Source organism: Symphalangus syndactylus, chromosome 18 (assembly GCF_028878055.3).
Source record: "Symphalangus syndactylus isolate Jambi chromosome 18, NHGRI_mSymSyn1-v2.1_pri, whole genome shotgun sequence".
Taxonomy (NCBI): domain Eukaryota; kingdom Metazoa; phylum Chordata; class Mammalia; order Primates; family Hylobatidae; genus Symphalangus; species Symphalangus syndactylus.
Genome location: NC_072440.2, coordinates 110424037 through 110445154, shown reverse-complemented (window position 1 = coordinate 110445154; position 21118 = coordinate 110424037). Strand labels below are relative to the sequence as shown.

General features: G+C 52.0%; 1 protein-coding gene across 6 annotated transcripts in view; it reads right to left on the bottom strand.

Annotated features, from left to right (window-relative positions):
- Nucleotides 1-21118, bottom strand: part of MYT1L (myelin transcription factor 1 like) — a 540435-nt gene that overhangs the window by 17054 nt on the left and 502263 nt on the right. For all 6 annotated transcript variants that reach the window (XM_055253696.2, XM_055253693.2, XM_055253694.2 and 3 more), the window contains exon 22: nt 3123-3214. In XM_055253696.2, the coding sequence (XP_055109671.1) occupies nt 3123-3214 (92 nt within the window). The remainder of the gene's footprint in view (nt 1-3122; nt 3215-21118) is intronic.

Sequence of the window (21118 nt, the reverse complement as noted above, 5' to 3'; positions counted from 1 at the left end):
TGAGACCCAGTCCAAAAAAAGAGAGATGGATTGTCTTTTCCACATCTATAGCAAGGGCAACAGGAACACAGAGCTTCGGACGCGAAGAATGGTACCATGGCAGCAGAAATTGGATGCTGTGCCTCTGTCCCCTGAACAGCAGCAGGAAAGGTCCCTGGACCTTCCCTGGATTAGCTACACAGACAAGGAAAGGATGCCTGGGCACACAACTGTGCTCTGGGGGTAAGTAAGAACTATCTCAGTTTGGTGCAAACAGTGTCAGGGATTGACAGCCCCAGGCGTCAGCACACACTTGGACTTAGGAAGACCTGGGTGGGACTCACTTCCACCACCTGTTCTCCCAGTGACCTGCAGCTCCTCTTTTTCATCCATGGACATGCGTGCATTAGGATCTGCAGCAGGGGGATCTGTTTCTGTCCTAAAACTTAGCACTACACGAACTGTGTGTCCAGCAACTCGGGTGAAGTGCAGCGACCTGGCTGAAGGCTGCCCAGCAGCAGCAGCTGGGCCCAGCGGGCGGGCGGTGACCCTGGAATGCCCGTGTCCCGGCTGCTTTCCGGTGGGATAAAGCCCAGTTGTTGGTTCCTCTAGTTTAGAGTCACAGACCAACTGCTTATCTTTATCCCTCCGAGTTAGCACCTGTTTTTGTGAATTAACTCCTTGTGTGCGGCAGTAATAGGAATGTCTAGTGCCCTCAATGCCGACTCAGGCCCACCTATGAAAAGATGGCCACCTCAGGGATCTGCCCACCGCCGCCCAGGTGGACCAGCCCAGGTGTGAATGGCCCCTCCTCTAGGATTGGCAGATCTGTTCTCTCCATGTTTTCTTTCCTTTTCTGTTCTGAACTGGCCTATCTAACCTAACCGCCACTTCCTTCATTAATGGGGAACAAAGGCAAGTGGACTCAGATCAATTGTCTAAGGATTTCCACTTTAATCCAGGGTTATTCGGGGGTGAAATGCCTTCTAAGTATTTTGAAAAGCGACCAGCATGTGGATGGCGCTCAGGGAATGTTTTCTTTCTGGCAAGGAACACTGCTCCGTAATAACTGGGAAGCAAAAGTTGGCTATCCTGGTGTCTCAAAAGCGGGGTCCTTAACTGGCTGCTTGGGACTGCATCCGCAGGGAGAGGTTGTGAGGGTGGGTCAGGGTATTCTGGAAGGCAGAAACTGACAGGAGCAGCCTGGGAGACAGGATGCCTCCAGGAGCCCCAGACTTTGAGGACCAGTGTCAGGAAGCTGAGGACCTTTCTGGTGAACAATGGGCCATATGTTGAGGAATAGTTTGTGCTGGCTTCTGGCAGAGGGAATCCTGCAGGTACACACATGTGGGACGTTCAGGCGTCTCTCATGCTGTCCTCAGGACCACCAATAACAGTCAGATGAGACCCCCATGGCTGTGGCCAGGGGCTTCCTGCCTGCATGCTTGGGAGCTGCTCAGGTGTGGCTCACTCTTGGTGGATTTGGGGAGGAGGTACCCTTTGGTAAAGGTACAGCAGGAGGGTCCCAGGTTCTGCCCAGGGTCAGCTTTGTAGGATGGATCTGGGCGTTATAGGTCTGGGCGCCTTCAGCCCAGGGCATCCCCTGCTTTGTGGTGTTTGAAGAGCTTTGCAGGCTCCTTTTAGAAATACAAAATTAGGGGTGCATCCTGCAAGTGAGAGGTGAGAATGGGAGGCTGGGCTTCTGCTGTGAAGGGGACCAGTCTGCTCAATGGCTACAAGTTACAGCTGATCTCATTATTCCCGGGGGCCATGTGCTATAAAGTTACCTGCACACAGGCTGAGAGCAGAATCACTGCTTCTGGAAACAAAGGGCCAAGCTCCTGCCAGCCTCTGGTCCCATTTTTGTCAATTGATCAATAAAAAACCCTGTTAATATGGTTTGGCTCTGTCCCCACCCAAATCTCATCTTGAATTACAGTTCCCATAACCTCCACGTGTCGTGGAAGGGGCCTGGTGGGAGGTAATTGAATCATGGGGGTGGTTACCTCCATGCTGTTCCTGATACTGAGTTCTCACGAGATCTGGAGGTTTTATTAGGGCTTTTCCCACTTTGCTCTGCACTCCTCTCTCCTGCCGCCACGTGAAGAAGGACATGTTTGCTTCCCTTTGCGCCATGATTGTAGGTTTCCTGAGACCTCCCCAGCCATGTGGAGCTGTGAGTTGATGAATCCTTTTTGCTTTATAAATTACCTAGTCTTGGGTATTTCTTCATAGCAGTATGAGAATGCACTAATACACCTGTTTTATGTGTGCTCCCATTTAAAGACAACTTATTTAATAGATACTGTGGATTCCTTAACATAGAACTCCCAGCCAACAGTCACAACCATGACTCCTATCTGAAGGGAGCTTGGCCAGCATGCATGTTTTCTTTGTGAGGCACATCACAGCCCCCTGCACTTAGGAACACCAGACACTTCAGCTGCTCTGCGAATGCACAGGAGTAACTACAAACCCATTGAGATCATTGCATGTGTCTACAAATTAACTTCAGCAGGGAGGTGAACTCGCAAATAGAGTCCCCAGATCATGAGGGTGGACTGTGGATGTTTCTAAGGGCTTAAGTGGCTTTCCTCTCTCCTGCTCCTCCAGAGTCCCCCAGTTTTCCTCTGCAGAACTCTCTACACACCTGCGCTGGTTGGTGACAAGAGAGACCCTCAGAACAAAACAGATTTGCAGGTGGAATCAAGAAAATCAGGCACCAGACATGCTGAGAGTGAGGGCGACAGGGGAGGGGGTGCCATCCTTGTTATCTGTGGCCTGGGGTGGCCCCAAAGCTGCTCCTGGGTGGAGAAACCCCGGATGAGGGCCTGAGGGACAGAGGCAGAAATGTGGGCACACTGGGGTTCCAGGGAGCAAATCGTCCAGTGCTGAAGAGACCCTCAGGACTTGGGCTCGTGATTCCGGTGAGTAGTGAAGTCGGTGAGGGTGGGAGACGGTTTTGAGAAAGACTGCTTTTTTTCTCAAGTTGCTTAGCTTCATAGATGAGAGGGCCAGAATGATCTCTGCCCCTGCTTTCTAAGGAAAGTGAGCTGTAACTGTCAAAGGGCACAGAGCTGGCATGGCCGTGCCTGCTGGGCCTTCCTGACCATGGGTGCCACGAGGGCTGGAGGGGTGCTCACCATTGCTGGCCCGCTGTTTGATGGTCAGCATCTGCTCTCCAGAAAGCTTTGCCTTCTTCATCGCTGATGTGGCTCTCGGGCATCCTGACAAGCTGTGGACAAGACACAGGACGGCCATTAGTCAACTGTCTAATGTCCTAGCCCTGCAGGGAAGTGGTGGCAAGCAAGATGTAGAACAGCATTATTTTATTAGGTTGGTTGATAGCAAAAGGCTGTCTGAAAATGGGAAAGAGCAAAAAGACCAATGCATACAGTATGACGGTTATGCACACATGGGGTGCATGTGTGTGTGTGCATCATGTGTGTGTCTGTGTACTCATGCATGCGGTGAGCACTGATCATGGGCGCTCGGCTGTGGCTGCCTCTCAGGGGGGTCTTGGGAGCTGGGGCTCTGAGAGCAGAGGAAATCTCCCCTTCATTGCATAACTTTCAGAGCTTTTGGGAACTTTTGTAGAGTGATAATATTGCTTAAAAATCTTTATTATGGGAAGCATCAAGCTTATAGAAACGTTGGGTTTAAAAGTTAATTTCAAATATACAAAAGTAGAGAGAGCAGAATAATGCACTCACCCCAAATTCAGCTGTTATCTCTCAAGGCTAGTCACCTGTGCCCCTCCTGCTTCCCCAATCTCAAAGGTGAAAACATAACTGCAATCTCCTTATCTCACAATTTTTAGCTGGTTTTCTAATATCCACAGCTATTCAGTCTGTTTTCAAACTTCCCAGGTGTCTCTTCACTTTTCTCAGACACTGGTTTGTCGACGTCAGGATGCGTCTCAGCTCTTCACAGTGCATGTGGCAGACGTGCGCCTCCGGGGCAGGAAGGCGCCTCTGCCTCCTTTTCTGTCCTGTTGGGTGTTTGCTGAAGATGGCGTGTCCTGCGTGGAGCGCCTCTTCCTGCAGTCCTGTGCCTCGGCCTCCTCACAACTCCTCAGTCTCCAAGGGGCCTTCCCTCCCTCCCAGGGGCTCCTGGACATGCTGGTCAACTGGAGTCCTCACTGTGCTAAAGGCCAGGGGCCATCTGGCCCTTAACTGTGGGTGAGGTGAAAAACTTCTGTATATGATGCTTTTTTCTTTTTTTTTTTTTTTTTGAGACAGAGTCTGGCTCTGTCACCCAGGCTGGAGTGCAGTGGCGCGATCTCGGCTCACTGCAGCCTCCGCCTCCCGGGTTCCAGTGATTCTCCTGCCTCTGCCTCCCAATTACAGAATTACAGCCTCTGGGATTACAGGTGTGCGCCACCACGCCTGGCTAATTTTTGTATTTTTAGTAGAGACAGGGTTTCACCATATTGGCCAGGCTGGTCTTCAACTCCTGACCTCAGGTGATCTGCCTGCCTCGGCCTCCCAAAGTGCTAGGATTACAGGCATGAGCCACCGCACCCCGCCTATAATGTTTTATATATGTATATGACATATGTGTTTATTCTCTCTATACATAATATTGTATTTCACCTGTATATTAAGTGTTAGATGGACTGTGTCCGTAAGTGGTGTGATGATGTGTTAGGGATATATCTAGAAACACTCTTTACTAGTGCAGGTAGATTACATAATTATTAGAAATATCTCTTTAATATCTGCATTAATATAATTAAGCTTTCTAAATATTATTTTTGTAATACACTTTCTTTTAAAATTTTTTTAAGAAAACAGGAAAATTCATAGCAGAAGAACCTGATTGTAATACATTTTCAACTGGGGATATTAGCGGTTGTTTTTGGGGAAATCCTATCTTTGTATAAAAATATTTTCAGTATTCTTCATCCACACCACAGGTCCAAGTTGTTATTTTTTTGATGTGACGTTTGCATCTCATAATTATAATAGAATATTCATAAAATTCTAAATAATCATTGCTGTTGCCTGTGTCCCCTGAAAACTCGTGCACTGAAATCCTGACCCCCACCAGGATGGTGTTAGGAGGAGGGGCGTATGGGAAGTGAGGAGGCCTCGTGATGGGATCCGTGCCCTTATAACAGGGACCCAGACAGCTCCTTCACCCCTTCTCCCATGTGAGGGCAGAGTGAGAAGGCGCCGTCCACCAACCAGAGAGCAGCCCTCGCCAGACGCCGAATCTGCTGGCGCCTTGGTCTCGGACTTCCAGTCTCCAGAACTTGGAGGAATAAATTTCTGGTTTCTATGCTGCCAAAGGTGTGGTATTTGTTTTTGCAGCCCTGGAACGTCTAGGATAATCACCAGTATTTGTTGCTTATACCAGAACTCTGTGGCTGTGAACTGCTGGGTTTGCTGATGATGTTCCTAGGTTCAGTGGGAGAAGGAGCAGCGGGGACTTTAACCCTGGCGTCATCAGCTCCGGCATCATCAGCTCCCGCGTCCTATCCCATCCCAGGGCAAGCCACATGGGAAGCCCTGGGAACTGGGTGGCGTGATGGGGCGGGCACGGTGGGCACAGTGGGCACCCTGGCTTCTCCTGCTTGCCCTGACTGCATCCCCAGGAATCCGGACACTCCCTGAGGGGGTCCTGGCTCATGGTTCCCTTTGCTGTTTTTTTGTTCATTTATTCATTACTAGACATTGGCACTGCTGCTTCTGATGGAGGCTCTCACCCTGCCTGCTGCTGTTTACGCCGGAAATCCCTGTGCTCCTCAAGCTCTGTTTAGCGTGGGGCGTGAATGAACCCCTCGCGTTCCTGAGGGAACAGGCTCCTCTTCAGTCCGCCCTGATGTGGCCTGGGCAACAACCTGGCAGTCGTCTCCACTCCGGGGTACCCTCCTGGGTCTTCTCCTGCCTCCCCATCAGATCCCAGCAGGATGCCCTGCAAATCTGGCTGGGGTGGGGGCTGACATTTCTGCTTCCCTAGCTTATCCGTAAATCTGCTTCTGATGGCGAGCTGGATATTTTCATTTGTAAAATAAGAAGTTCTCAAAAGATCTGTTAAGGCTCTCCTAAAATAGGATGCTTGGATTTTAACGCCACTTTCCCCCTTCCTGCCGCTGGACACGCTGCGGCTGTCACACACATCTTCCTGCAGGTGTGCCTGCGCTTTGGCCCCCGCATCCAGGTAGACTCTGCAGTCGGTGACTACATCTGGCAAGTCCTTTGTGAGACCAGGAGGCCCATGGACCTCACACCGCACCCCCTGACGCTCTAACGCACATCAGACGTGGAATTGGCTAGGAAAGACTTACGCAGTCCTGTTTGCTCACTTGTGAAATGAGAATAAAATATAGAATTGACTGTGCTTGTGAAGTTTAATGAAAAGAATATGTATTCTTGAGGGCAAGGATTAAAATGCACTTTTTTGTTCACTGCTCTGTATCCCCATGATGGGAGAGTGCTGGAGATAGAATAGGTGCCCAGTGACGATTTCTGAAAGCATAAAATGTCTGAATGCACTCTGTGATGGCTCAGTGAGTGGGGGCCCAGGGTGAGTGTGAGTGCACCCAGGCTCTGGAAGGTGCAGACTGAGCCCTCAAAGAGGCCTGCGGCAGGATTTTGCAGTACTTCCAAGTTAAGAGAAGACTCTTACCCAGGCACGGTGGCTCATGCCTGTAATCCCAGCACTTTGGGAGGCCGAGGAGGGCAGATCACAAGGTCAGGAGTTCCAGACCAGCCTGGCCAACATGGTGAAACCCTGTCTCTACTAAAAATACAAAAATTAGCTGGGTGTGGTGGCAGGTGCCTATAATCCCAGTTACTCGGGAGGCTGAGGCAGGAGAATCTCTTGAACCTGGGAGGCAGAGGTTGCAGTGAGCCGAGATCGCACTGCTGCACTCCAGCCTGGGTGACAGAGCAGGACTCTGTCTCAAAACAACAACAACAACAAAAAAAGACTCTTGAGTGCAGCTGCCGCCCTGGGCTAAGATGAGAGGAGGGCTGGGGTGAGGGCCTCCTGCAGAGGTCCTAAGACTGTGACTGTAGGACGAGGGTGACGCCTGGTGGGTCCATGGTGCATCTGGCCCAGCCCGGCTCAGTGTGATCCTCACAAATGCATGGGAGCAGCTCCCATCTTCCGCCCTCTGAACCTCTCTCGCCTTCCGCCGTCCGAACCTCCCCGGCCCTTTCCACTTTCCCTGTGTTTGCGAATGGCACTGAGGGGCCAGGAGCTGCAGGTGGGGAGAGAGGGAGGGCCACAAAGGCCCGCCTCCTCCTCCTTGCCACCCTCCCAGTGAGCAGCCTGTGTTGTCTGCGCCTGAAACCCCTCCCTTCTCTTCATCACTTCAGTCCAGGTCTGTGCTTCTCCCTCAGCGAGGCCCCTGGGCCTCAGCCTGGGTCCCATCCGTTCCATCCCACAGCTGAGAAATGGCCCCACGGGCTCAGCTGTGATTGCCCCCACCCCCCCAGGAGAGCTTCCAGCAGCTTCTCTGAGAGCAGCTGCCAATGCTAGAATATTTTCTAGAGCACAGGTCCCCAAACCCCCTGCGGTGGCCTGTTAGGAACCGGGCGTACAGGCGGAGGTGGGCAGCGGGCGAGGGAGCATTCTCACCTGAGCTCCGCCTCCCGTCAGGTCAGCGGCGGGATTCGATTCTCACAGGAGCGCAAACGCTACTGAGAACTGCGCCTGCGAGGGGGTCTAGGCTGCGGGCTCCTTAGGAGAAGCTATTCCTGGTGATCCCAGGTGGAATGGTTTCATCCAGAAACCATCCCACCCTTCTTCTGTGGAAAAATTAGCTTCCATGAAACCGCTCCCTTGTGCCAAAAGGTTGGGGGCCGCTGCTCTAGGCCTTTGCGACGGGCTCTTCTCACACGTGCTACCTCCCCCTGTCCACTCATGAATTCCCCAGGCCAGCGATCTTCTCTGCCGCTAGGTGAACGCCCCTGGCGCTCCCACTTGAGTTTGCTGTCCCGCCCTGTCCCCATCCAACTGACCGCCCAACTCTTCACTGTTTTCTCCACAAAGCAGGGCCTGGCCTGCACCAGGAGGCCCTCCCGGCCCAGGCTCGGGCCCACCACAGCGCTGCCTTCCTCGAATCCCCTCTGCCCTGGAGCGCAGCCTCCCGGGACCGGGACATGGGCAGTTCACATCCTTGGTTATCTTTTCCTCTTCTGCTGGTCTGAGGGTGGTTCCTCGGAATGCCGACCACATTGCTATGTGTATCCAGGTGTGCAGGAGCCTTTGCAGATGGGACGTGTTTAGTAAAAATGCACAGCATAGAAAATGGAAACAGACTGACATCATGTCCGTGATTTTTCCTTTAGGATTCGGCTTTTGCAGAAACTGTCCCCAGCCTCCACCTCACTGGGGGTGCGGAGCTCCCCGGCCTCTTTCTCTTTTATGGGTCTTGCTGCAGAATTTTTAAAGATCTGCTCAGTTAAGTTCTTTAGGGCAGATCTCACTTTCTTTTTCCCACAGTGGACTAAACGCTTGCAGAATTGTAGGTGCAGGTCTGGCGGAGAGCATTCATCCATGAACGAACAGCTCCTTAGCGGTGGGGCGAAGAGTGGAACCTCGTTTCCCTGGCTCTGCTCCAGGCTTGCTTCTTGGGGATTCTTGTTACCTGCAACCTAGGAGCTCCAGGGAGAAGTGAAGTACGGGCTTGGAAGTCAGACTTTCTCTGCTAAGTCCTGCTTCCGCTGCTGACTTATTCTAGTGGCCTCTCTAAGCCCGGGTGTTTCATTTGTAAAATGGGAATTTAAAAGCAAACAAATTCCCTACCTCACAGGAATATTTTGAAGGTCGAATATAGAGAAAGGATATTAAATGAGAACCACGAAAGGCAGATGTCAGGAGAGCCAGGCCTGGGAGAACAGGTGAGGTTCCGTCCTGTGGAATCAGCTCAGTGAGCTCCGGCTGCCGCAGGCCTGGCTCTCTGGGGGATACGGTTGAGAGCCTGAGGTGAGGCCCCTCTGCGGCTGGGCTTGGTGCCCCAGCTCCCAGAGCCTGGCTATGTTGGTCCCGATGTCTCTGCCACTTTCGCTGAGCAGCATCAACAGGCCCCTTCCCCGTCCTCTCTGTCGCTGGGGTCCCTCCCTGCTCCCACTCGTCATGAGGAGGTGCATTGGCTTCTTCAGCGGCTCTTGCCTCATGATGCTGTCAGCTCCACCCCAGCAGGGCCATCCCTGTGTCCTTCCCACCCTCTCCACTCAGAATCATGGTTTGTGCCTGGGATACCACGGGCCCTGGAGGGATATCTGTCGTGTGAATAAAATAGGAAGGACAGTGTCCTGCCTCTCAGTGGTCAGGAAGCAGGAGGGGCCGAGAGACCGAGCTGCTTTCTGGCTCTGATTCTGAGGAGGGAAGAGTGTGGGGGTGCACCTCACTGGGTACACCTCCATGGAATCCTAACAGCCACCCCTTCCCCATGCCCTGCCCCCGGAACTCCTGGCCTCTCCACACCAGACAGTCGGCCAGGCCAGTGTCCCAGGGCTGCCTGGCCCATCTCTCCTTTGTCCTGTATTTTATCTTTTCTAGTTTAGAATTATTTTTTGTCTCTTCTTAGCCATAGATGGCTTTTCCTGCATTCAAAGCCTTAGACTGGGAAGTGGCTCCCTGCGCATCTGCACGCTTCATCACCAATGGAACGCCCTGTGGCACTGTTCTCTCTTTTTTTTTCTTTTAAAAATATTTTAATAGAAACTAGGTCTCACTATGTTGCCCAGGCTGGTCTCGAACTCCTGATATCAAGCGACCCTCCTGCCTCAGCCTCCCAAAGTGCTAGGATTACAGGTATGAGCCACCACATTCAGTCTTTTTTGTTGTTGTTGTTAAGAAATAAAAGAGAAATTTTGATGGCTTAAAGTCCCATGTTAACAATTTTGTATTATCCATGACTAACACATCACACAAGCACTTTCCAGCTCAGGGAGTGTTTGGGGACCCCAGGCAAGCGATCATTCTGAGCTACGCTCTATGGATTAGCAAATGAAGCGGAAGCACTTGGGGAAACCAGACAGGCCCCGCGGACAGCAGTTGTGTGGTGCCTGGCAGTTCCTGGCTCAGGAGCAGAGCTCCCTGCCGGGTTCCCAGAAGCTTTGGGCTCCAGGGGGCACCCCCAGAGGAGGGAGGGAGGAGCCGCTTAAGCCCCCAGCACCACTCACGATGCTTCCTCCCTCCTGGTTTAGATCCAGCAGAGAAACCAGCCTAACAGGGAGGAGGTGCTGTGTGAGGAGCCAAGGACATTCCCAGCAAATACTTTCACAGCTTAAAAGCCGCAGCCAAAAGCAGCTGCTGAGGCTACGCCAAGACGAAGGCGCATAAAATGAGGATGGACATGGTGCACGTTGGCTGCTTTGACTTGACTTCAGGGAAACCCCGTCACCCACGTTCTCTCGCTTCAGGCGCTTCTTTCAAGGCCACTGAGTGAGCGCAGAGTGACAGCTGTGGCCCCCCAGGGGGTGGCCCTGTCCCGTTCCTATGCCCCAGTGTATGCACGGGACCTCACTGCCCGGCTGGCGGCTTGGGGCCTGCATTGTAGGGTGAGAGGTAGACCAGAGGACCGCGGGGTCCTGCCAGTTGGTTGCGTCCCAGGGTGGACCCCTGTTGTCAGCAGCACCCAGGGGTCCCTGCAGACAGTGTGCTCCAGAGGGGCTGCACATGGCCACCTTCTACTCAGCTCCCCATGGGGGCCTCAGCTCCTGAAATCATGCAGTGTGGTCAGAAGGCGGCTCCTGCTGGGAGGTGGGCACTGGGGTACTTGTCCACTCTCATGTCGAAACGGCCCATTTTCTCATGACTTGATTATAAAATTCCTTATTAAGAGTATTTAGATAGTCATATCTACTAGGCATCTCCCCATCCTGGCTTCTCCTACCTTGAACATAAATGAACAGAACTAAGTTATGTGTGGTTAATGAAGTGCATGGGAGAGAACCACCCAGAGGACCGACCGCTCCAGGAAGCAGAGGCCACCAGTGCAGGGAGGCAAGTCCCCCATGGGTGGGGGGATAGGGGTGCCACACGGCCGGAAAGTGCAGAGTCCACATTCCTGGACCCACACTGCGGGTCAGCACCGGCTTTGCCCACAGTCTCACGCTGCTTCTCTTCACTCTCAGTTAATAAAACTGTCTGCTGGGAATGACAAATAATGGTGTTATTTAAGGAGCAGGAGCCTTCAGCAAGAGTTTGGGAAACTAAATTAGGAAACAAAGACGGGCCTGAAGAATGATGCATTCTGTCCAAATGCAGCTGTGTCGGTGCCGCCAATTCCAATCCAGTGACTGCACTGCCAGCTCAGGTCCAATTTGGAAGAGAACCCTGTGAGCGGGCCCAGTGCAGCCCTGGTGCGGGGACAGTGCCATCTAGCGGTGGCCTGGGGGCGGTGCTGGTCCAGGGCTCTCAGGGGAAAGTCCACACACCTGGCTCAGCCAGGGAGGTCAGCCCACTGCTGGTCTTGGGTGGTAAACTATAAAGAGGGTGCTTACTATTTTATTCACACGTTAGTTCTGAACGTGAGACCCAGCAGCCTGTTACAGAAACGCTTCTCCAATTAAAGTCAAGTGCTGCTGAGTGTAGGTTTGGAAGTCACCAAGTTTCAGTGAGGGGAAGTTCCGGGCAGCAAGTAGTTAAGTGGTTGCTCCACCCGCTTGCCCCAGGCCCCAGACGTCTGGCACCAGGCGTCAGCACCGGGGATTCCAGATGAAGGTTCTAGGGAAAGCTTTAGAAGGGCTTCAAACCGAGCTTGGGGGAGGCCCTGACATTTTTTATCAGGACATCAGCCTAGAAGGGCCTTTTTCTGGACAACATTACAGTTGGAAATAACTAAATAAGTGAAATTTTCGAAGGGGGATATGGTTAACAAGACACAGAGATTGGGAAGAAAAATAAGTAATTTGAGAGGAGGTGGGAGTGTGTGTAGAAGCTTTGTTGCACCTGGAAGGTGCTGGGATGAGGAGAACTCAGGACAAAGAGCTCCAGGTGGGAAGAGCCCAGCCATGTGCTGTCTGCGATTCAGGATCCTCTGAAAATCAGCTGCACACAGCCAGGGGCAGTTTCCTTCACACCGAGTTTCACTCTAATAACATTTTATTTATTTTACTATTCCCTATTCCACTGCTACTATTTTAATACTCTATATAATATGTAATTTATATGAGACGCACACTCCGGGTGTATACATACACTATTAGTGTATATTTTAATCCTATTCTTGTCATTGATTGACTCACGATGACGAGAGCATCTCCTCAACAAGCAAACGTGGATTTGGTGCAGCAGCCATAGCCTCTCCTGCATTTGCCCCGGTCCCCACGAGGGCAGCTCTTCTGTGGTTTGCTTCCCGGACTCTGGCCCCAGCATATGTGAGGAAGGGCAGGAGGGTGTTCTTGGAGCCACGTGACATTTCTGCCTCTGACTGTGTATCACATCTGCTTCCATCTCAGTGGGAAGCAATGACATTGTGGTCCCTTCTCAAGCCAAGATCCAGAATTTAGAGGTTTTTCCCCTAAAAATATTCTGTGCCAAACAGGATGCTCTCAAACCATGGAGAGAGGGAAGTGTTTCTAGAACAGTGATCTCTGTGCCAGGTGGATGACTCGGCCACAGCCACATGGGCAGGTGGTGCAGGAAGTGCAGCCGTGGGTGGCTGTGTGACCACCCAGATGGCCCCCAGCTCCCAGCTCCCAGCCCAGGTCCCTTCCACTGGGGTGCACGTCCACCTGCCTCAGGAGACAAAGGTCCCTCTCAAAGCCTGAGGGATGGCAGCTACCCACACAGCTCATTCCTGCAGCCCAGGGAGGCCACCTGCCTCCTGCCCAAGGGATGGATTCTGGAGCCCCTGCTATTCAGCAGTGACAATCAAAACACTGTTAGGAGAAGGAGGCCTGAGAAGAGACGTTTTGAAGAGCCACTTCCATAGGTCGTCCAACTTCCTATCTCTATTCACTCATCAGCAACACTTACCTCCTGTCCTCAGGCACAGTCCTAACAGGAGGGTCATGCCAGTGCTAACAGCAGTGGTGAGCTGCTATAAATGCTTTACTTATCACATGCTGGCATGCTCTTCAGACTTGGCCCACTGCTCAAACAATCTATGACCATCCCATTTTACAGAGGAGAGAACTGAGATGCAGAATAGCTAACTTGCCCCAGACCATACAGTCAGAAAAGGCAGGGCTGAGTTTACACCCAGGCCATCCAGCACCAGCCTCACTCTCCACTCCTCCTCCTGCGGCCTCTCTTTATGCACCCATGAGTGACAGATGCTACACTCGGGCCCTGCCAGTGCAGTTTGGGCAGAGGTCCCTGTGAATACACATGCCCTACAGGGATGCGCATGATCCGATGATGGGATGCTCTGCACCATTACAGAGGGAGGTGGAGTCTGCATGGGGTTTAAAGACAGACATTTATTTGAAGGAGACAAGGAGCAGTGGAAGGGCCGAAGAAGCCTGAGCAGCATGCCTTCAGCTTTGAATTTAGGTCTGGGTGCAACCAAGGGGCAGAGAGACAGGGAGCTGGAGGGATGGGTAAGAGCTTATTAGGAAGATCTCAAGTGCCTTACAGAGGAGAATGGATTTGGCTTCTAGGCAATGACAAAGGATTGGAAGCATGTAATCCTGGCAACCACACAGTAGAGTCTGCTTGGTAGAGAGCTCACTGGCAGCAGCATGGAGGATGCTTGCAGAGGGCAGAGCGCAGTGGGGGGCCAGTGAGGAAGCTGGCAGAGGGGCCTGGGAGAGGAATGAGGGAGCACAGCCTGAGGCAGCAATGGGTACAGAAGAGAGCACCCACTCAAGAGGAGTAAGAAGGGCTGGGTCTTGGTCACCCATTGGATGGAGCTTGCTGCTTTTGCATTCCAAATTGATAGTTTGGTTGGGTATAGAATGCTGAGTGTGCAATCATTTTCCTAAGAGTTTTGAAGGCATTGTCCTATTTGATTCTTGTTTCCAGCATTGCAGTTGAGTACATCTCTTAGCTTCCTTTTCTTTTGTCTCTCCCTTTGTCTCTGTTTGTCTCTCTCTCTCTCTCTCTCTGTATCCCCATTCCAGGTTCTCAAAATTTCATGATGATGGACCTCTGTGTGGTTGGCTATGACAGTTTTATATGTCAACTTGGAGAGGACACAGCATCCAGTTGCTTTATCAAATACTTATCTAAGTGTTGCTGCGAAGGTATTTTGTAGAGTGACTAACATCTACCATTGGTTGGCGTTGTTGTTGTTGTTGTTGTTGAGACAGGGTTTTGCTGTTGTTACCTAGGCTGGAGTTCAGTGGCATGATCATACTCACTGTAGCCTCCAACTCTTGGGCTCAAGCAATTCTCACACCTCAGCCTCCCAAATAGCTATGACCACAGGATGTGCCACCATGCCTGGTTAATTTTTAAATTTTTTGTAGAGATGATGTCTTGCCATGTTGCCCAGGTTGGTCTAAAACTCTTGGGCTTAAGTGATCCTCCTGCCTCCTCCTCCCCAAATACTGGGATTACAGGTGTGAGCCACCACACTTGGCCTAGTTGACTTTAAGTAAGGAGATTATTCTCAATACTCTCAGTGGGCCGGACTCAAGCAGTCAAAAGACCTTAAGAACATAACTAAGGTTTCCCCGAGGAAGAAGAAATTCTCCCTGTGGAATGGAACTTCTTCTGACCAAGAGTTTCTAGGCTGCCTGTCTGCCCTACAGATTTTGGACTTGCAGAGCCAGCCCCAGATGGTGTCAGCCAGTTCCTTGTGATGAACCCATCCATAGATAAATCCTACTGGTCCTGCTTCTCAGGTAGAGCCCTGGACAACACAGAACCATTTCATGATTGCGTGGCTACTCAATGAGGCCTTTATATCTGAAAACTCAAGATCTCTGCCATGGGGATTTTCCTTGATTTCTTTCTTTGGGAATTTTCTTTCTTCCATTTTCTCTACTCTCTCTACTTCTTCAGAAACTCCTATTAGTTGATTATTAACTCTCCTGAATTCTTTCTCTATTTTTTTTAACAAAATCTTTCATCTTCTTTTCTCATCTCTTTATAATTTATGGGACATTATCTCAATTTTACATTTTAACTTTCTAAGCAAACTTTTTATTTATTTTTTAAAATAGATATTCGTATTCTCTGAATGTTTCTTGGGTTATGAATACAATATATTTTAATGTTCTTTCTGTTCTTTTCTGTCTGATAACAAATTATAGGTTTTTAAAAAGATTGCTCCTCTTTGCAGAAATGTTTCTGCTTCCTCTGAGCTTTTTTTTGCCCCCTGGTAAGGCTGGTTTGTTTACTTGGTTTCCACCCTGTTGTTTACTGCTTGCCTTCAGTGGCCGGAGTCCTTGGCTGTTCACTAATACTTCCCAGACACTGGTGCCTGGAGGCCCTTTATCTTGAATCTGTTGGTTCTAGAGAAGAGGCCCCTGCTCTGTCTGGAGTGGCAGGGAGTGGAGAAGGCAGAGGAGCAGGAGGAGCCGCTGGATTCCCGGAGCCACACGGGACCAAGGCCTTGGGGCCCGTCCATCTCACTTGATGTTCCCATCTTCAGTACAACGGCTCATGCTGTTTCCAGCTCTTCCTAGGACCAGCTCCAGAGCTTCTGTTCTAGCTTATCCTTCTGCTAGAGAAGAAGGAGAGAAGGAGGCCTGTGGCAGGGCATCCAGGAGTCGAACCCCTCTTAGACAGTTCAACTAGTCCTCTGTTTTCTGACCAACTCTGAATCCCCACTCTAGGTCCCAGCCTCTTTTCTATGGAGGTTCTGCACGCTCTTCACTCCTCTTTTTCTGGGTTTTCTTCACTCTTTCTCTCCACCCCCATCCTCTCCCTCCCCTGCCAGCTCCTCTGCAGGGAGCTGAGGCCTGAGCCACGTGTGCTTCGGCTGGGCGGCTCCCAGTGCCTTTTGGATGGGATGGCCTGCACTTCCCTTCCTTATTTCGTTATTTAGTTGCATTATATTTGTGGGTTTATAAGAGGAGAGCGGGTCATTTTAGTAGTGTTTTAAGATTTAGTGGAGATATATGTGATTTCAGTCTGTAGAGTTTGGCTAGGATTCCCAATAGAGATGCCTAATAAACCCAGTATTGAGGAACACACGTGCACCTTTCTGCAAAGTGTCTGCCATCTTTGTGTGGGTTGGGTCTGTTTCCTGGAGAGCACAGGGTGTGTCCACTGTCAGCCCCTCTTCCCCAGGGATGCTCCTGCGTGCTCAGCAGGCACCTGGCTGCCACACGATGGCGAGGGCTGGCCCTGGGACCACATGGGTCTGAGGGTGGAGGCAGAAGCGTGGCCTGCAGCCTGTGTCCTTTGAGAGGGGCCCCTTCCTTCCTCCAGGGACAGGATGGCTATTGTGGCAGCAAACTCACCCTGAGGTGGTCTCCAAGTGTCAAGGGCTGAGGCACAGGACCCAGGCATCTGGGCCCCTGGCAGTCAGAAGCCACCACCTCATGGCGGCTGCTGTGTCCACAGTGAAACCCTCCTCTCCTGTGAAGGCCCCTTTCGGGCTGCCTGCTGCCGAGTACTGAGTCTAATCCTAGCAGAAGAAGGGAAATGTTTGGTTGTGTTTCTCCTTTTGCTTGCATCTCAGGAGGCTCGGTTGTTAACACTGTCACTGCTGTGGCTTGGCTGTGTCTCCTGAAGGGATATGTTGATGGCCTGGCCCCCACACCTGTGAAAGGGACCTTATTGCACCTCATTTTCTTTTTAACATGTGAACCATAACTCTTCTGCAAATGTGAGCTTTTGCCCTAAGCTCCTCAAATGGCATTGACACGTGGGAGGAAAAGATCATCAATGAGGAGACACCTGTCCTGCTGCACAGCCCTGTGGCAGCTTGCCCTCCCCAGGCAGACCCAGCAGGGGTGCCCAGCTGGTGGTGCTGGCTGTTATGGTTCTGGTGGTGAGGGCTGTTGCAGCTGTTGTCATAGCTGTAGCTGTGTAGCTGTTGTTGCTGTGGTTGTGGTTGCAGCCGTCGTTGTCATAGCTGTAGCTGTTGTAGCTGTAGTTGTCAGAGCTGCAGCTGTATAGCTGCTGTGACTGTGGTTGTGATTACAGCTGTTGTTGTCATAGCTATAGCTGTGGCAGCTGTAGTTGTAGCCTTCTCTCCACTCGGGGCACTCAGGTCCACCCTATCTGGCTCAGGGCTTCAGCTCCGGGGTCCTAGAAGAGGGAGCAGGCAGCGGGCTGGAGTGGTTGTGGTTGACACTGGAGGGCAGCCTCTGAGCAGCCCCCCAGGAGGGAAGCAAAGGCTGCAGGGAGGGCTTGCGTCAGGCTCCTAGGAGGAGCAGCGATGAGGCTGGGTGCCTGTAGGAAGACCCGTGGCTGGCAGCGTGTTCAGCCCTGCAGGTGGGTCAGGCTCCTGGGAGGAGCAGTGATGAGGCTGAGTGCCTGCAGGAAGACCCGTGGCTGGCAGCATGTTCAGCCCTGCACTGCCAATGGTGGCGGCCCTCATCTTGTGTGGTCAAATTAACATTTATATTTACTGAAATCAAACAATTTTAAAAAGTCAGTTCTCTGTCACAGGGGCCAAACTTCAAGAGCTGAGTAGTCTTGGGTGTCCAGTGACCATCACGTGGCACAGTGTTGGCCTGGGCCTTGCTGTCCCTGGCACGACCCACGGGATGAGGCCACGCCTCCCCCCCAGTGGGACCACTGGGCAGAGGTGATGTGGGATGCTCAGTGGCTTTTCAGGGAAAGTGCCAAGCCCTCTCCATGGGGGTTGGGGAATGTTTTTAGTTTGGATTCTAAACAGAGAGCGATTCTTGCTATAAACAAATTTAAATAATAGCTAATATAGCAGACTAGACTTACTAAACATATTCCCATGCTTAGGACCCTGCATTAAGCATTTTAGATACATGACCCCAACTAATTCTTCCAACAATCTGTAATGTAGATTCAGTTTGGTATTTTCTCCATGTCACTCTAGGGTTAGGTAATTTTGTGCCCAGCAGAGCAGGGCGGCGCTCTGTCCTCTGGGAAATACTGCCTTCCTGGAATGTTCCTTCCAACCCAGAGTGCTGAGAAGGCTGGCAGGACAGGGGCCAGAACGTGTCGGACGTCAGCGCCAGCCTGGAAGGAGAGGTTGGATCCCAGAGAAGGCTGAGCACAGGGAGGAGAGGGGTGCGGGCCTCTGCCTTTGAGCTGCTGTTGTCCTGAAGTTTGCTCCCTGGGCCCTGTGAGACCTCGGGGGCCTGCCTGTGACACCCCGGCCAGGCCATGCGAGGGTGGCGCCGGGACACTGCCCTCTGCAGCTCCTCTGGGGAGCACTGACCAGCACTCAGGGGATGGATCCATGCAGCGAGTTGTCCAGAGGAGAGAGTGGGGGAGGACTCCGCAGTATCCAGGCCGATGCATAATTTGTTCTTCTTATGCATTTTACCACCATTTTGGCTAGCATTTGGTGCTTCAAGGAACAGCTGTTAGAGGCAAAAATCAGAGAAAAAGGCATTTGCGTTTCAAAGCCTTCGCTTTGCGGATGCCAAATCCCAGAGACAGGAGGAACTCCTTGCAGCAGCCATAGATTTGGAAGGATGCATCCCCATCAGGTAGCGGCGGAGGAATCTCCAGGGAGGAGACGGAGCAGGGAGGGGAGAGGAGGGAGAGGAGTAAGGGGTTTGGATGCCTGTGGGTCCTCAGAGAGTGGCCTGAGAGCCAGACTTTCTCCCTCTCCCCTGAGAGCAACATGGAGCTGGGGAAAGAGACCTCAGACACGCCACTCCCCTGCCTTCCTGATGGCGACAGACACAGAGAGGCCTCAAGGCTGGGAGCTGGGAAGGTGGAGGAGCCGCCCATGACGCTGGTGCTCTGGCCAGGACGGGGACCCCCAGGAGCTGCCACTTGCCCCAAAGGTGCACCTGGGGTGAAGATGGGGGGGGAGGCACCAAGCGACCTAGGTCATGGCGAGCAAGCTCTCACCATACAGTGGAGGAGACGACAGAAATTAGTTCAGTTACAGAAAACAGATACATTGGTAGAATTTACATATTATAACATAATTCTATTTAAAAGTTGGCATACTCCTGAAAACCTACTTACTCTTCCCTTAAGAATCAAGTAATATTATGTCTATTAGAAATTATTTGGAGAAATCAAAGGATCGGAATTACAGTCTTAGCTTCACACTAATTATGAGAATGTCAAAGTTTTTTGTTTGTTTAATTGAGATTAATTCACATATGGGAACTCACTTTTAAAAGATCAGATTCCCCATCTCTCTTTTTTTTTTTTTTTTTTTTTTTTGAGACGGAGTCTCGCTCTGTCGCCCAGGCTGGAGTGCAGTGGCGCAATCTCGGCTCAGTGCAAGCTCCGCCTCCCGGGTTCACGCCATGGTCTCGATCTCCAGATTCCCCATCTCTTTATTGGATATAAGAATGATCCTATTTGTTTGTATTGTTAATTTTTTGTTTGTATATTGGTTTTCCCTATAAAATTGTAACAGGCTGAGTTTCTTGGGACGGAGACTGTCTTGACATTTTTATTTCTCTGAAGATCCTAGCGCAGTGACTGGATAGCCCCCCTCCAGTGGGCAGAATCCTAAGGTGGCCCCAAAGTCTCCCCGTGTGCACCTGCCGTGCGTGGGCCTCTGTCCTTGAGTGTGGGTGGCCCTGTGAACACAGTACAGTCATTGCTCCCATGATGGGGTGACATCCTATGAGACCCCAGCCCAGCTGCCAAGCGGTGAGGCCACCGGCTGTGTGGCCAGGACCTGGGGACCTCATCTGTGGAGGACGACTCTGCCCAATGTCCAGCAGGACAGTCGGGCCTGACAGCTACAAGCTCAGGACCTGAGTTCTGCCAGGAACCCGCATGAGTTGTGAGTTAGACTGTGAGCTCCAGGGGGGATGCCACCTGCAGAGGACCCCCTTAGGCCAGCCTGGGCTTCCACCGTGGGAAAACTGAGCTAATGACAGGGCCTGGGTTTAAGCTGCTTTGTGCCACTTTGGAGAACAAATTAGAAGACTGGCATGGTGCTCGGGCATGGAACACAGTTTGGCTTCCTGGGCTGGTGCAGAGGGCGCTGCTGAAGCTCAGTGCTTTCATTCAGCATCTGCTGAATGCTTGCCAGGCCCTGGGGAGGGCTGGGGGGCGGGCGAATGTGGCAGTGCTTCAGGAGGGAATCTTCCTGCAAAAACAAAGCAGGGTTGCGCTCCACCCCGGTCAGCACTGGGCCAGAACACTGGGTTGTTTCAGGCAGAGGAGGTTGACCAGATGTCACCTCTCACTGCTGCTATTCACTGGGCCCTTTGGGATTCACAGTTCAAGACAGATGTTGAATCTGACTCTTTCCCTCCCAATTGCTTCCCGTCAAACACTAAAAGATGGAGATTAAAATCAAAGAAGCAAAGGGTCTGAGGTGCTTTGGGGAGGCAGCACCAGGTACCGCGTCAGTGCAGGGCCGGCGTCGGGGAAAGCAGAGGGCTCCCTTGGAGGGCGTCTGGGCCTGGGGCAGAGCAGGGAGCTGACTCCAAAGGTCAGAGAAGTCAAGTCCCTGAAGGCTTCCTTATAAAGTGATTCAGTAAAGCCAGTTTTCCACAGGAGTGGCGTGGGGGCAGGGGGAGCATGGGGTGGGGGTCGGGAATGTAATTCTCAGAAGCAAGGTTCCCCATGAGAGCAGGCAGTGGGGTGGGTTGGGGCTCACTGAGTCCTGCTTTCTCCAGAGCAGATGCAGGAGGAGGCGCATCCTGGTGAGGATCTCACTTTAGCAATCCCCACCCCTGCTGGCGCCCCAGACCCCCTCCCCATCCTGCGGGGCTCTGGATGGGTCAACCTGCCTGGCCTCCAGGACTAGAGATCACAGCCTGGACACAGCGCAGCAACACTTCCTCTCTTTTCCCTGAGGTGGTGACCTGGCCGGATGACTGAAGGGCTGATAGGGAGGGGCTGCCAGCCCAGAATGGGGGCATGGGGCTTCGTAGGAGCTGGGGCACAGCAGGGTTCAGCCCTGGATGGAAATGCTCTCTGTCTCCCTCCCTTGTGCTGCACTGACTCCTTGGCTGGGGCCACCCTCCCTTCCACCTCCTGCAGATCACAGAGGGACCCAGGGCTCAGGAGAACTTTCTTCCTGTGTTATAAAACAAGGTATGCTATTGAAACATGCCTGGGTCAAACAGAAAGCTCCCACTGGGCCTGGAAGAGCCCCTGGCAATGTGGTCCTCATTCCCGCCACTCTCTGCCTAGAAGC